The sequence below is a fragment of the Coturnix japonica genome, chromosome 5 (genome assembly GCF_001577835.2).
Source record: "Coturnix japonica isolate 7356 chromosome 5, Coturnix japonica 2.1, whole genome shotgun sequence".
In the NCBI taxonomy this organism is placed as follows: Eukaryota; Metazoa; Chordata; class Aves; order Galliformes; family Phasianidae; genus Coturnix; species Coturnix japonica.
The window spans coordinates 48,301,983-48,318,736 of NC_029520.1; the positions used below are offsets into that span (position 1 = coordinate 48,301,983).

Consider the following 16,754-nt stretch of genomic DNA (forward strand, 5'->3'; position numbering starts at 1 on the left):
GCAGAAACAATTAATTTTGCAGATCCTTTTACTTTTGTAAATCAATGTGTGTAAGTTTGGAGTGTAAATCTATTCTATATTTATTTTCCTTTGTAAATACATTCCAAACATTTTACCGTGCTATGTGTAATTTGCGAGCAAGTGACAAACATCATTCTTATGGCTCTAGAGTAATGATTTTCAGCGCTTGGCATCCTGAAGTAATTCTGTAAGGAATCTGAGCTCCATGGAGCAGTTAAATCAAGGCACTGACATAACAGATATTTCACATTGGCCAGGACTTCTTGTCAAGCAGCATGATGGGGATACACATGTATTCTCAGGATCTTCCATCAAACACATTGCACCTGGGAACAGGGAACGGTGGACTGACAAGAGGATAATCTAAACTAACCTCCCTTCAGAAAAAAGCTGTTATGACTAAATTTCCTTCATCAGACCACGAGGTCATAGAATGCTGGAAGCAAAGCCTCGGCTCCCAGTTGTTAGACAGCAACTTCAGGAATCAAATTATAAAAAAATTAGAAGGACATGTTTTCTTCACACATCAATATGTCCTGAGGTAAGCCACAGCAAAACTGAAATCCTGATCTTAATATACAATCAAAACTGCAGTTATAATTACTTCTATTTCTTGCTTTAGTGGGTCCTATTTTGGATTACTAAAAGCTTTGCATTGTTTTCTGCGTGAACTTCAGACCTTCTTGTATGCTATGAGAGAATTACTCCTCTCTATGATACTCAAAGAAAGCCTGTTAAAGAAAACAGTGCTCTTGATATGCTGATCTGACCAGAGCTGGGCCGTGATGAGAATCACATACCTTGTGATTTTTCAGGTGAGATTGTAGGGCTGCTCTGCTTTTTGTCAGCTGCTTTGTATCTTGTGCAATCTTCTCTTGTCCAATAGCAACTAGCTCAACAAACCCATTAAGTAAATCCTCATACTGGTTCTCACTGATGGAAGAAGAATTCAGCTCCATATATTTTGCTTTCAGAATCCCCCACATGTCATCCAAAACATCCTGCAAAGTGAACGAAGTTTAATGATTCATGAAATTCAGAAATTCATTCTACAAATCCAAGTGAACATTCCCAGACCACAAAATAGCTATCAACCTTTTGATGCTTAAAAAACCTTGCAGAGAAAAATCAAACCTTGCTACATAAGTAGAAACTGTTCTGTGTTCTTACCTCTAATTTATAAGCTTCCTGGATTAAGGTGACAGGTAACTGGAATCTTTCCCCATAGCCTCTCAGTTTTGCCACTTGGTTTTCAAAGTTTTGCAGTTCCAAAGCACAGGCATCAGTTTTCTGAAATTAAAGACAAAATATGAGTCTGTGGGATAAACAGACAAGACTGTCCACGACACACCTTACTGAGTTCACACGGCACAGTCAGGAAGGAAATTCAGGTCTTGTGTCTCAGTATGACATTCAACACATCTCAGTTATTAACTCAACAGCCATTATTAGAAGGAATCATGGCCTGAGAAAATACAATTTTCTCATGGATTGGAATGATTTAATCGGGGATGGATTGAGATGAGTTCTTTCCAAATGAAGGGAAGTTATGTACTGCTGATGCTCTTTTTCTAAGAGAGTTTGCTTCACTGAATATGTTCAAGGCAGCAGCCCCTAGCTGGGATCTGAAATGGCCTTCAGCCTGGCAGAAATTATGCTTGTAAACAAGGCTATGAGCCAGCAACAAAAATGCTTGTGGAACCCCTTCTTGCTCCAGCAGCAAGTAGATGAGCATTCTGGGGAAGATATGCAGTCTGTTCATTTTTAATTCTCTGCTATTCCCTACAAACATTGAAGAAAACCTTAACTGGTCAAATGCCACACTATGATGAGCTTATAACTCCTGTGTGAGTAGATACAAATACTGCAGTCCTATTTCCATGACGAAAAAGTTGAGTTTTGGACATTAGGAAGGCATAATGTGTGGAGCATTGCACTTCAAGTAGCTTTTTCTCTTCTCTGCCATAGTCTGGGGTGTATTTGTTCCAAGAGGTTGTGGGGAAACTGGTTCCTCCACATCAGTTAGGAAAAGAACTGGAATTAAGTCCAACTATGGATTGGGATGTAGTAGGTAAAAAGGGGTGATAAATATAGAACTCTCTCCTTCTCTCATTCTTAAAACATAAGTGAGACTCGAACTTTTGAAAACATAAAGCAGTAAATCACAGAAAGCTGGAAACACTTTTTTCCCACAAATGAAATTACCTGAAGCTGCTCAGAAACATTATGTCCACGAATTGCATTCAGACATTGTTGCAAAGTAGCTTTTTTCTCAGTTAATTGATCATAAAGTAGCCTGGTTTCATTCTGAAAAAGTAACCATCGTCAGAAGTAAATCACTTGCTAGAGTATAGCAACAAGCAGACAGAATTACATAGCAAACAAGATGAGTTTTCTTACAGAAAAAGTGCTTTTTTCACTTATGCTTTTTTCACCCAAAAAGCATACACATTCTGGGCTCAAATGACTAATTTAGAGAGGGAAATTCCCTGTCAGTGTATAAAAAAAGAGACTTTTCTGTCACAGTTATCATCTGTGACTGTAAAGATCTGTGAAACACACAGAGAAACAAATTCTTCTTTTCTGAAAATGAGAAAATAAGCCTATTACTGACAACTGATGGAGCTCCGTGGATTCTGATGGAGTAAAAATAGCAGTATCAGCCCCGCTCCTATTTAGAGACAACATCCCAGTGCTCTTCAAAGGAACTATTTTACTGTTCAGCAGCACAGAGACAGGCTGACTTGATGATGAGCCACTGGCTGAACATCAGAAACTGTATTTCAAAGCGCAAGTTCTTCTCTACTTTTTTTTTCCAGAAAGGAAAACACAACTTTGCAAGACTGTGACTTCTGTTAAGGTGGCACAAAATCTCAAGGAACAGTAAATACCAAGGGTTAAATCAACCTCCAACACACAGCCGTAAGCAGAGCATTGCTGGTCATTGCATCAAAAACAGAAGTGTCTCATAACATATATTCTAAGAACTACAGAGCTTTTGGTACCGCACTAACTCTGATCACTCCTGAGTGCACAAGGCAGATGATAGGATACACAAACCCTTCGCTGGCCTAATCTTTCCCCACAGAAAATTGGTTTAGCCTGTAGATCAGCATACATAGGATTCCAAGTTACTTCTATACTTTGCATGTAAATTTTCTACTCTGCTCAAGGCTCATAAGGCAGTCAGCTCTGTAAACAGCGTTGCAAAGAGAAGAATAAATTTGTTTCTTGAGACCAAGACAAGTTTGTTTAGTACCAAAAAAAAAAAAAAAAAAGACCATTATAGGACCATTATAGGTGACTCATTTGTAACCCAAATGCATTAACACTGAGAAGTCTAACAAATGCTGTGAAGTAAGATGTGCATTTGGCAATGGAGTACCTGATAACTGGTATTATGATCCAGCCCAGCCTTCACTGAATTGCTCCTTGAAGCAGTGGCAGCTTGAGTCTGTTCCAGCCATGCCTGTAAGTTGTTAAAGCACTCACAGAACACATCTGTGCTCCCACCAGCGCAGGTAATAGACTTTAAAAGATCATCCTTTTTATCACTCAGATCAGCGTGAAGTTTTTGCAGCTCAACAGAAAGAGTCTAAAGAGTTGGAAAAAAAGATAACATGAGTGAAAATGGTCTCTGTCCAGGGAGACCTGCCTGTAAAATGCATGAGCTGATAATTTGTTAACAGGCAAGAGGCCCATATCTGTGCACCACCAAATAACTTGATTGTGCAAAAATGAGAGGAAATGTTAGGCCATATACATCTTTCTTGCAAAAGAAATCCACCATGGTTCCTCCTTCCCCTGGATGCTCTAGGAAACTTACCTCATAAAGAACCTGCTGCACGGCTGCCTCTTCAGTAGAGAGGACTGAGGTATTTAACATCTCCTCCATATTATCCAAACACCGGCTGATTGCCAAAAGTAGCTCAAACAGTTTTTTATCCAAATTGGAAGAAACTTCTTCTGCCACATTCTCCTGTGTAAAGGCAAGTCAGAATTTTTCAGTACTTTAACCCAAGGCACACATAGGATTTGTTTGCTTGCATAAAATTAGAAGTTTAGTCAGCTAATAATAATAAAATGCAGTTCATGAAATACTGAAGAACAGTCTTCGATGGGACAGTTATATACATGCAATACTCAGAGCTGTCAAGGTCAAAATTAAGAATGAACCTCAGTGTATTAGGACTGGATGTAGTTTTACAGGTTTCTAAACTCAGGAAGAGGCACAAGAGAATTTCCCTCGCCAGCTCACATATTGCATATTTACTAAAATCATTCACAGGATCCTCCTTTAACAGAGCTTAAGGAACAATCTTTATCCATACTAGCACATCTTTGGATTCAGGTAGCAGAAATGTCATGGTTGACACTTGGAATCCTTCTCTTTCAAAATCCTAAGCTCAATGTATGTTTTACACTCCTGCTGTTGCAAAAGCTAAACTACAGTGTGTCCCGTTTGCAGTAATATGATTACCGTCTATGTTTCTCAATGACCAAACAGTACATTCTGTCTAGAATTCCTGGTGTTTTTGCCATTTTTACCTGTGCATGTACCACGTTTGCTTCTTGGCTTAGGTCTCCCAGCTGGACAGTGTACGTTTTCAGCTCTTCCACAGTTGAGGCTCCTGCATTTGGGAATGTGCCCCGGGGCAGCATGTTCAGTTTTGTTGTAATCTGACATTGGGAAAAAGAATATTGCAATTATGTGAACGGCTTAAATTAAGTTTGGACTACAGGTAACTACATAACATTCTTTTTAAACAACATTGAAATGAAAGGGTTAAGTTATTAATATAAAGCACTTGGATAGCAGGGTTCCCTTTTTGCTGTCAAGAACAAATCAGTTTGGCTATGCCCTGGTTGCAGCATGACTGAAAAAAAGAGCCTCTGATTCCTATTTTCAGGGGCTACAGGCTGTAGCCTGTATTAAGGCAGGCCTGCTGTCCACTGCAGTGCCTGAGTAAGAGCAGACATTCATCCTTTTACTTGACCGATATTCTTCCATTCAATGTAGTACTTCTTTCAGAGAAGAATAAATCTAATCATTCTAATTGAATGTGAACAATACTGCTAGCAACAGAAAACACTTTGTGCAAGCAGTAAAATTCTGCTGTCTGCTCCATAAATGCATAGCACCCTCTTACAGCAGTGCAAAATCCACTTTTGATATGTCAGAGAGAATGTGAGAACACTATGGTGAATCAGAGAAGAAAATTCAAGCTAGAAGTTTCTTCTGACCAAAATGTTCTTACTTGCAGGAACTGGAATCCACATCTATAAAAGTCAGCTGGGAGCTGGCTGGATAACTCATCTAATTTCCTTGAAAGAATTAAGCAGATAACATCAGGTCTGAATGCTAACTGCCAGAATTCATCTACATGTTCCCACACTACTTCATAGTCACAGCTCCAGAGTCATTATCTACCTCAAAGTAAAATTAAAAGACAATCATAAAAACCAGTATGCAGTAACAATTTCTTCTAGAGAGCGCTTGCAAAGATTTCAGTTATCTGATGAAGAAGAGACATGACATGAAGACTCAAGGAAGATACCCTAATAGTTAACTTCACCAAACCAACAGGCTGCACAAACAGTGCTTAACTGAATTTAAACAAACCTGAGGTTCCACAAGCTGGCAGAGAGGAGACTTCATCTTTGAGGAAAGCTCTTGTTGTAAATACTGCCATTTATTACCCGTTTGGTCCTTTGGAGCTAAGGTGGGATCAGCCTGCTTGCTTTTTGGATCAGATTCTCCATTGCTGTATTAAGAAAAAAAATATGAGAATATCAAATACTAAAGTAGAATAAACAAAATCAGATTTGTAAAACTGCTTGTGCAAGACCAGTTTCTATTACATCTGCCCCCAAAACAAAATGCAACCAAATGCATGTCTGGGTACTGATACCCAACTTGCCTCTGTTGGGCCTGCTTCAGCTTATGGCAAGCATCAAACCTGCCTGATACCAAGTCTGACTCTGGACACTCCAGTCAGCCCAGTATGAAGGAAGCTGTCAAATAAACAAAACTCAATTTCTCTAGACTGCTGATAGGAGAAATCTCCCAGCTGCTGAAATTTTTCTTCTACAGGCACACATCGCTCCAAAACTGCAAAGTTTCTGTAGGTTTGGGAAGTTGTATGTAACTGAATCTGGGGAATAATTCAGTTGCTTTGTACCTGGGTTCTGATATCTGAGTCACACTGTCCTCAAACTGCGGCTGCATTTTTTCCACACATGACTCAATGAAGTCAATGAAGCTCTTCTGCTCTGCTGCTTTTACTTTCAGATCCTGTGAACAGAGAGCAGAATGAACAAGAAAAATCAATTGTGTGCACAGTGTCGCTCTGAAATGATCATTGCGCTTTTCCAATCGCATTTCACATGAATCTGTTTAGCGAGCAAAGTTAAGAATGCATCTATCAGGAGAAAAAGCAAGTAATACGGAAATGTGATGTTACCAAACAAACGATTTTCTTAAAATGTGTATTTTTACAGAATATTCAGCCTTATTAAAAGTTTCAAAAGCAAAGGCCCTCAGTCAGAAATACGTTGTGCATATTCAGGAACGTGAAGGCTGCAGAATGCCATCCTTATACAGAGAAATAGGGGGGATGCTCAGACACGAGGTAGAAATGCACTAGCTACAAAAGAGAGCATTGATTGAAAACTGAGCAATTTTAGCAGCTCAGGCTGGGTCACTTTCTCTAACTAGGAATATGAAAGGGGAAAAAGCTGATTTCCAGTTAGCAAAACAGTAGCTTACAGAGCAGAGTATCATAGGATATCCTTATAAATCCATCTTCAAAAGCAGTGTGAGTATACTGTTTCAGATTTCAAAATACATCAGCGCTTTAAACACAGGAAATCAGAGGGGTGGGTGATGCCACCTGAATCATTGAGATATGAGACCATCCAGTTGTGTAAGGATCACAAACCTTTTGGACAAAAGAATTCAGAGTTTTCAGGGACTGGTGGCTTTTCTCCATCCTCCTTAACTTCCCAAATCCTTTAGGAGACGTGTGTAAGGTACCTACCCTTGGCAGACTTAATCCCACAGTGAAAACTGCAGCAGGTAATATACGCAGTAGCCCCCTACATGCACAGTGGACATAGAGCAACCTGCTGGTCAGGCAGAAGAATTACCTGTGGGTGCTGGAAACCATTTTGCTGGAGGAATGGTTGTTCAGTGAGGCCAAGCTGAGGCATACTGGAGCCATTGGAGTGCGTGATCTTGAGGGACTCTGAGTCAATTCTCTCCCTCCTGGGAATCTGTAAAGAGAGACCCGTTGCAGGAAGGCTTCCAGATTTGACAAGAGGACAAAACCTCCATGTACAGTCTGGGGAAACGGCAAAAGCAGAGCTGTTTTGGGACACTTGTAAACAGAATCAGCACTGCAAAAGCAGTTGGGACTCTTGCAAACACTTCTATCCAGCTCCTGTCCAGGTCTAGCTTTGGGGCTGTGGCACTGGAAAGCTGAGTCACTGCTCATGCCACTTAGGTGTTCTTTGAAGAAAGTTACTGCTTAAAGGCCTGTCTGCTGTGATACTATAACAAACTCTATGGCAATTTGAAGGCATTAAAAAATCAACAAAACAAACAAAAACAACTTCACCAAAAGTTTTTATCATTTTCCTGCATTCATCATGAAATCTCATTACTGCCACTGAGCACTTCAAGCTGAAAAGATGTAGCTCAAAGACTCATTAGAAGTCCCCATACTTACTGCAAATGAAAGATAATCGTACCGCAGTGCAAACAGTGCAAACAAATAACAAGTCTGACATTTCTGATTGACTCTTCTCCCTTCCTTGTTATACGTGGTGAGCTCTAACTGCTCTTCTGCTACTACAGAACTCTCACTTTTCCTCAGCACAGAATTCATATGCTTTACCTGCTCTTCATTGTATTTATCCTGAAGCATCATCTGGACTTTCTCCAAATTACATTTCACTTCCTTCAGCTTCGAGGAAAGATCCTCTGCCTCCTGTTGGTGGCCCACACTTTTTCCACCATCTTCCAGTAAACTATGAACCTTTTGTTCAATCTGTGATAACATCACCTAGAAGTGACAGGAGTCAATTATTCATTCTTAGAAGTACAATATTCCTTTCCTGATAACATTCTTTAGACAGTGCTTATGCTTAACTCTATCTAAAATGAAAAGAAAGAGGAGAAGTTAGAAATACCTTCAAACTCCCTGGATTTTCTCTAACATTGTCTCTTTTTGCTACGAATAATAAAGTGCATTTAATACAATGCCAAAGACAAAACTGTTTCAGAAAACATTCTATGTGGGAATTTCTATTAGCTCAGACATTAAGGAATGAAAAATGGAAGCAAAAATTACTGACAGACTTCATTTAGGTGAACTAAGAAGACAGCACACCACATTGGAGAAGGCAGAGCACAGACTGACTACATCACCCTTGGGGAGGGTCAAGTTCCGTGGATGTACGAGCTAAACAGACCTCACTGTGAGGCTGAAGCACTACTAAAACTGTGCAAAACTACAATAAGTGTGGATTATCCTTGAGCTGATGCTCACTGTAAAGCCAGTTCTCATTTCTTCTTTTCACATCAACCAGAAGTATGGCAGAACTTCTGCACATACTACAATACAATGTCACCAGTGTAAAGAGGATGGCATTTAAAAGGAGGCCATCAGTTCTAAAAACAGTTTTGGCTACCAAAAGTTGTAAGATCATTGGTACTCGGGATCTTAATTCCCAGAGTTCAGCAGCCAAGCTGATGAGGATATCGACCTGGCACTGCAGGGAACTCCAAAGCTGCACGCCTGCACATTTTCTTTTAATCTGTGTGCCAGAGAAAGAAAGCTGCTCCAGGACAACCATCCAGCCCAGTACTTCACGTCAGCTCTGTTGTCTTCCATCCATTTCAACTAAATGGAAAAACACTCCATTCCTTCTTCTGCCACCTGGGCAAGAAGGTCCTAGACCTACAGCAGTACAACCAAATATAAGCTACTCAAGGTGGATAAGTGTCTGCCTTTCCCCCTACACTGGCAGCTTTGGGGCCCTAAAGTACAAAAGAACTTACAGTTTAGGAGCTATTTTACTCTAGTCTTTTAAATCACTCTAACAGAAATCAAAAGTGAAAATGTCCAAACAAAACAAAAAAATCCTTTATTCTCACTGACTTATCAAGACAGAGACCAATGGAAAGCTGCCTTTAAACAGAGGATGCAGACTTCTTTGAGCCTTATTTTCCCCAAATAAACTAAAGAAAAACAAAGCTGTAGAAACACTCAGAGTTCAGAGTGTAGGTCCTGCAGGTGTGTAACAATCCCACTGTGCACAGCCCTAAAAACAGGTATTAACTGAGCCCTAGGAAAGCTGCACCTGAAACTGGAGCCGAGCAGTTACCGGCTGTCTGCCAGTGTAATGAAGCTGAATAAGCAGGGAGAGGAGAAGCAGTAACTGTAGCTTTCCTGTGTTCACAAACCCCCTGGGAAGTGTGGCTCTTGTGGATGGCCAGCAGCACACAGACTGCTCCCTCTTACCTGGAAATCACCAAGCTGCAGTTCCACCATCTGCTGCATTTTAGGGGTGTGGGGATCTGAGCCCAGGGACACCTTAGTTTTGTCTAGCCACTGTTCCAGCTCAGCAACCTGGGCTTTGCACGCCTGCAGGATTGTTTCCGGCTCGGGCCTACCACCATCCACCGCTTCCTCTGGGTCTCCCTCTTTCCCTTGAGAGCCCTGGGTGGCGTTGGGGACAGGAGGACACGTGCCACTCTGAAGCAAAGCACATGAAAAAAAACCAAACACATAGTTATCTACTTATTACTTTCCTTCTTCCTTTCTTTCTCTCTTTTCCTTTCTTTCCCCACCCCTTACCAGTGAGAAACATTTAACTTTCACATTCACAGGGCTCCCAAACAACCCTGTCACAGACCTCACAGTTAAAAAAAAATAAAAAATAATTAAAGATAAAAGAAAAAAGGAAGGAAAATGTAGCAGGCAGGCAATCCAGGATCTGGTGTAACAGGTTTCCAGGCACAATTTGCATCTGCACAGGTATACCTGAACCACAGGAAGCACCATGACTCACCATTAACCAGTTCTCCCCTGAGGAGAGACGTTTTGCTGTGGGAGTTGGATGGAACATCAGTGCAGTTTAAAGCTGCAAAGCAGGCTGTTGTGCATTGTTTAGAAGTTTCTTGAATGCATTTTGTTCCAACAGCCAAACAAGTTTTATTCAGGCTCTACCTCACAAAGAAAAACTGTGTATTTTTAAGTCTATCTTGCGTAATCCTTTTCTCTTGCTTGCTTAGCTTTAAGAAGCAGTACTGCATACTTCCGCAATAAGGAAAAGTCTAAAGTGCTTGGAGATACCAGCAGTTGCTCAGAAGCCTGCACAGGTCTGTTTATATCCACACATATGCAAATAAAAGAAGTTAACAAGTAAATGAAGAACAACGCCTCTGTTGAAGGCCACCTGAACCACTCCCACAGCTCCAGAGCTTACACACACACTGAGATGGTCAGTCTTCCCTCTCAGATACCTTGCAGCAGTGTCATTAAACATAGGAAGCAGTCTGAAAGTACATATTCTGAAACAGGAAAGTCTGTCAAGGTACACGCGATTGAACATACAGAAGAACCAGTTTACTTCAACTTCCACCTGAAATTTTTGGCTTTAGTTCTCAGCCCATTTGTTCTAATTCAACATTTAAATATATTTTGCCAGTTTGGGCACAGTATATATATGTATACTATATATATGTATAAAGTATATAATATATATTTTTTTTCTTTTTTTTTATTCCAGTGGGACTGCAAAACATTTTGATCCACTTAAAGTAAACGTATTTTGACAATGCAAAAAAATAACCAAGTACTAAACAGAACACACACGCACACAGAAGAATTTAGTTTTCATCTATGGGATGCTCTGCCCTGCCCCAGGTAAATAACGCTGCTGCAGGAAACTTTATCCCCTTTCTTTACAAAAACAGAAATTCAGATATACGACCAAATCAGTTGAATAAAACAAACCGGTATCTCATGTGCAGGCCTAACAATGTTCAGCTTCATGCACACATCATGAGATCGTGTTCTAAGAGTTCATGTTCTAAGAGTGAGATCATAATGGACATGGAGCGGATAGGCACCAAATGTTACCTGACAAGTAATAATTTAAACATGTTTCTGAATTCTATGTTGTATTATAGGCTTCTAGAACTGAATTTGGAGGGAAAACATACCAGGAGGAATGAAACTGAATTATTTAGCAATAACCAAGATAGCTGGAATAAATTAATGTTAGTGCATACTTAAGCTCTAAATGGAAACCATGAATATAATCAACACCACGTATCTCCAGACTTCAATACATCTCTACGGGAAAAACACGAATATAGCATCTTTAAAAATAAATCCCTTCCTTTCTCCAAATAGTAGCTGATCTTGTAAATAAATCACTTAGCAGAAAAGAAATAATGTTCCTAATGGGAGTTATATAGCACGTGGAACTGGCACAGAGCAGTAAAACACTGAAATGGAAAAGATTTTGCAACATTGCTGGCTTTTTTTGCTGCCTGGCATGAACTGATGAAGGACAACCTTCTCTGCAGGAGCAGAGGAGAACTGTGGCTCACAGCCTGACCACATTCTCTGCAAATAACACAGAGCAGCTGTGTCCACCTCAAAACACTGCTCTGCTGAGCTTATCTATCACAGGGTTCAACAGGTTGTGGGTTCCCCTGACGACAGGAGGCTGACAAACAGGGTGGTGGCACACTCATTTTTAAAACCAATGTAGATTTTATCATCTTAATCCTTCCGTTCACACCTTTATGAAAGCCAGCATCTTTTTTTCCTGACAATACTCCATCTTGTTTCCTAGAAAACTTAATTTTCAAGGAGCAGATCAGAACACAATCATTTTAACTCAAAGGATCAATATGAAGAAGCACATAAAGGGCTGTTGGTATCCTACCGTATCATTAATCTTGCCACAAACTCCAGTAATTATTATATCAGTACCAGTAGCTGGGTTATACAGTAAGTCACCTTGTTAAGCCTACTTGAAGTTTTCAAACTCACCACGGTCTGACTTTCATGACCTGTGCCAGGGCCTTCTGTCTTCTGCAGAGTTTGCAAAAATGATTCCTTATCATCTTTATTGCATGATTCCACTACCTCCACAGCATCCTGTAGAGAAAGAGGCAACAGTGGAAATATTTAGAGCATTACTGCCTTGTTCTCTTACTTCAAAGACTTCAGCATTACCTACAACTTCTGTAAATTCTTTACACGAAGATGAGTTCCTGCCCTGTTGAAATAAATCTGAGTTCATTACCTGAGCACCACCATCTGACAAGGTTCCAGAAGACCAAGAGGTTGCACTGTCTTCCTTGTGCTTTTCCTTGTATTTTAATGAAGGCCAGAAGCTCACATCTATCTCTGTGGCTGTACTTCCCTTTGAAAGTAATAACAACTCAGCATTAACTTGTGAACACAAAGCTCAGGTATTCCTCCAGGCAATGTAAATTACAGCAAACCTTTACTAACACTTGGCTCTCTTTCTGCCTTGTTTATCTACCTTGTGTTTTCCAAATCTCAGCTCTTCTCTTGCTTTATAGCTCTGCCAGATGAACAACAGCTGGATGACACTCCAGAGACCTCAAGTGTATACTCTGTTTTTTCATGCTAGCCCCAAACAAAAAAACATTAAAAAATAACCCCAAAACTCACCACCAAATCACTCTCTTTCTTTTCCTGTCCACTAAAATCAAAAGAAAATAGCCCCCAAGTCCATTAGGTAAAGAAAACTGCACCAAAAAAGAGTGGGTAGCCAGGCAACAATCTAACCAGCATTTCTTCTGATTTTGTCTAAAAGAAAACCAACTTTTAAATCTTGTTTTTCAGGCTCATGTTTGCTGCTAACACATGCATAAAGGAGGTGTTACTGTGTAAGTAATCCCATCAAAAGCAGGACCACTGTTACTGTATAATACTGACAATGATTCAAGCACAGTTTCTTTGTACTTTTTCTTGGTGTAACAAAGTTGGCTTTGTTTTACTCTAAATTATTTCATATCTTCACAATCTGTCCTGTAGCAAACTAGTTTATCTTACATATATAGCTGTATATGTAAGACACACACCAAACTCACCTTGCTGTGGGAAGAGTCTTCTGACTCTTCATCTAAACAGGGCAGAAGGGACATCAGTCCTCTCTTCTTCAGCTACAAGATACACAAAAGAGACAGCCCAATTACTCAACTTAAACAGTAAAAGCCTCTGCTCTTTTGCATATACCCTAAAAGAAATATTTCAACATATTTCAACATTTTGTAACGTTTTGACATCACAGATATAACTGGGATAGATTTTATTTTGCTGAATTTAGTATTATCAGTAGTAGTACTGTGCTCAGTAGTACTGTGCATCTAGCAGCTTGCTGCTGATTGTTTAGTGTAAACTCCATGTTCAATCACCTCATGCAAAAAAATAACCTGAGGCACACCTCCTTCCTGCCTTCTCCTAGTCACGTATCATACCCAGTCTTCCTGGGTTCATTTAAAAGCACAAAAGAAAGAAGTAACTTTGCTTCACAGCTGCAGGGATGCTTCTCTCTAAAAGGCCACTACTTCTGGATAAAGTAGGGCTTTATATTTTCCCTCTTCATCACCTGGGCAAGTGATCACAAAAATGGTGCTCCACTCACCTGCACATCAGAAACAGTCCCAGTCAAGTCAGTTTGCGCAAACACAGAGGCTGTGGGCTCATCTTCTGGCTCAGCTACTTCTTCCTGTAAGCGCTGGTGAAGCTCAGACATTGAATTCTTCATCCCGGTAAGGATATCTTCCTTTCTTTGGCACAGCTTGATGATTTCTTCTTTTATTGCTTCCATTTCTCCCTAAGGAGCAACAACATCTGTAAGTATGCGTTTTTCTTAGTAAAACAAGAGATAAAGCAATAAATGACACCGTGCATCTTACTGAGAACGGGTCTATCTGCCCTCTTCCCTTTTTCATAGCTTTGGGACAGTTCCCCATTGTCACTGCAGGAAACTGTCCTGATACATGCAAAACAATAGCAACAGATTCTGCTCAGGACGGCTCTTGCCACCTGTACTGCTGAAGTTGGTAGTCTGGAAGGAAATGTGAAATAAATGAATCAAACGAGGTCTTACATAGCCAGGGGAATATGAGTTTCCCTCAGGACAGAGGGAATGTAGCTGAGTTACATTACTCTGTGAGTCAAAGCAGATGATATTACTTTCAACCACCTTTTCTGGAAACCTGACACAGAAGAACTGGGATAGCCTAGATGAAGGCAAATATAGCCAGGGGTAATTCAGAGCTGAGTCTTCTTTGCAGAAATTGAGCTAATAGAAGCAAGCAACAACAAAAAAAGGATGATTTCAGTAACACAGCTAAGGACAAGAATTATCCCATGTCTTAGAATGTGACACTGGGACATATGGTCCATTAGAAAGTACAAGGAACATGTTTAATGTTCTGCAGGGTCTAAACAACAATTCAAATAACCCTGCATTAACAAACGGGAAACAAATCTCTCTGGCTTCCCTCCTTGTTCATAATTGTTACTCCAGTCAGTGTTCTGCCTTCAGAGCCCTTTTCTAGGGTTTTTCCTCATCACTTGTTTTCCAGGTGAGCAAAGAAAGCAGAAGCGGTAACAGACCAAGATGGGGAAAGGAATAAGATGTCTCACCTCCTTCACTACTGAAAGTGCTAGAGCTCTCTGAAGTACTATGGCTTGATTAGAAAGCTAAGAAGCTGCTAAGTAGCCCATTGCAGAATGGGGTCTGTCCATCAGAGCAAGCTTTGATGCTAAGCTTAAAATAATAAAGACACTGATTCCAGGGGCTGCTCTATCATGGTGTGAATAATGCTGAACAAGTAATAATCTGTAACACATGAAAGCAGTAAGACTGCTGGATTTTGTCTCAACTACAGCTTCCTCCATAAGCAATGCTACTGTGGCTGCATGACTAGGAGGATGCAGGCAGGAAACCCAGCAGATTTTCAAAGGCTCTGGAAACTCTGCTCAGACAACAATTATTTTTCCTTTCATAAACTGGAAAACAGAAGACAAAATCTTTCAAAGGTTAAAGCAAGAAAAAGTCACTGGAATGAAGAAGTGACCATCTATGATAATTTACTATGTATTTATAAATGTCTGCTAGGAACAATATTCCTATTTGTTTTATGGCAAGAGCAGACTTTATACTACAGATATCAGCTACTGCTTTGCAAACTTAACTAGGCAAGAAACCAAATCATTACTGACACAACTCCCTCATTTGAAGGCCCTCAATAATATGGGCAATTCCAGTGCCATATCTATCAATGAAATGCTACATCGTGAAACAGATCTTCTAAAAAAAGAGAGATTAAACAAAAAGTCTTATGCTCAAAGACAAAAACAAGTAAGAGCCAGGAAATGAGTCATGCTTAGTATTAGCATCCAACATCCAATCACCTGGGAGCAGAACAACTATGTATTTATGAAACTACTGAGTGATTATAGTTATTAAATAAGTACAATGTATGTTTATTAGCTGTATTGCTACTGACTGCAAAAAGCTGAGCATCTCAGAGGCACTTCATAAAAATACTTATTAAATTTAATTAGTCACTTCCTGACTTCTGCAGTGCTGTCTTTAAACACTTCTTATTTTTGCATTAAATAAGCAATTCATCCATTACAGAAAGAAGCCAATTGCTGGCAACAAACCAGCATCTGTTACCAGCTGATGAAAACAGAGTTTGTCAGCAAGGACAAGGAAAGGGAAGAAACCTAGAAGATCTAAGCCTAATACTAATTATATCTCTTAGTGTAGAGCAAGTCATGTACGTATAGTCACACGACAGTATTCAACTGCCTGCTTGACTGGAGCAAGGAGTGAAAGCACACTACTATTTCTCAGTGCTACACGCTGTCATAAACTTAGGGCGTGATATGAAACCCACCTCTGGACAAGAAGCCTTCTGAGTCTGTGGCTGATATTCATGTGACTTTTCAGCCAAGTGATTCTGTAGGAATTGTTTCAGCTTTTCAATTTCTTGCTCACATTCTTCTGTTTTCTTCACGGCTTCCTGTGAAAAAAATAACTCTTAAAAATAATTTTGTATTAACTAGGACATAAAAAAAACTGGTCAGTAATGCAACCAAATTGCACCAAAGAGTGCTCAAACCTCTTTTGTTCCTGTAATTAGATGTAAAAGAAACTGTTTGTCTGCTAACTGCAGAACTCCATCTTTACCATGTTAAGAATTCTGCCTGGAAGCATATCATTGCCTACTCTAGAGTAGGACTATGAATTGCAAAGTGAAAGATATTTAATCACCTTTACTACAATTTAAAAGAAGCTGAAAATAAAGAGAAATTATAGGATAAGTTGGTTTCATATCAAGTTAGAAAGCCTACCTGTTTTAATTGGTGCTCAGGTCGTTATTGCCAGCCAGCTCTGCACTGGCAAGAAATAAACTGTGCTCTCCAGGTAGAAACTGCAGCTCAGAAGATAAGCCAACCACAATTTCTAACAATTTGAATAGTTTCTATAAAATAAATATTTCCACCTCGTGTGAGCTTCCTCTTCTTGCATGACTTATGGGAAAGCCTATTATATGTTATCAACAGCCAAATTCACTTTTATTCATTTGATAGCAACAGCAAAATCTCACCAATCAGCATTCCATACAGAAGTTGGCATTCTCCCCACATTCATTA

At 39.9% G+C, this 16,754-nt stretch overlaps 1 protein-coding gene across 6 annotated transcripts in view; it reads right to left on the minus strand.

The window, feature by feature from the left end:
- SYNE2 (spectrin repeat containing nuclear envelope protein 2) overlaps nucleotides 1-16,754 on the minus strand; it is a 156,243-nt gene that overhangs the window by 54,966 nt on the left and 84,523 nt on the right. For all 6 annotated transcript variants that reach the window (XM_015865456.2, XM_015865457.2, XM_015865454.2 and 3 more), the window contains exons 63-78: nucleotides 15,995-16,120; nucleotides 13,723-13,914; nucleotides 13,169-13,240; nucleotides 12,352-12,471; nucleotides 12,096-12,203; nucleotides 9,549-9,782; nucleotides 7,920-8,087; nucleotides 7,171-7,296; nucleotides 6,204-6,316; nucleotides 5,645-5,786; nucleotides 4,570-4,701; nucleotides 3,848-4,000; nucleotides 3,407-3,616; nucleotides 2,227-2,328; nucleotides 1,192-1,311; nucleotides 822-1,022 (exon numbers count right to left, since the gene is read on the minus strand). In XM_015865456.2, coding sequence (XP_015720942.1) covers nucleotides 822-1,022; nucleotides 1,192-1,311; nucleotides 2,227-2,328; nucleotides 3,407-3,616; nucleotides 3,848-4,000; nucleotides 4,570-4,701; nucleotides 5,645-5,786; nucleotides 6,204-6,316; nucleotides 7,171-7,296; nucleotides 7,920-8,087; nucleotides 9,549-9,782; nucleotides 12,096-12,203; nucleotides 12,352-12,471; nucleotides 13,169-13,240; nucleotides 13,723-13,914; nucleotides 15,995-16,120 — 2,319 coding nt within the window. The remainder of the gene's footprint in view (nucleotides 1-821; nucleotides 1,023-1,191; nucleotides 1,312-2,226; nucleotides 2,329-3,406; nucleotides 3,617-3,847; nucleotides 4,001-4,569; nucleotides 4,702-5,644; nucleotides 5,787-6,203; nucleotides 6,317-7,170; nucleotides 7,297-7,919; nucleotides 8,088-9,548; nucleotides 9,783-12,095; nucleotides 12,204-12,351; nucleotides 12,472-13,168; nucleotides 13,241-13,722; nucleotides 13,915-15,994; nucleotides 16,121-16,754) is intronic.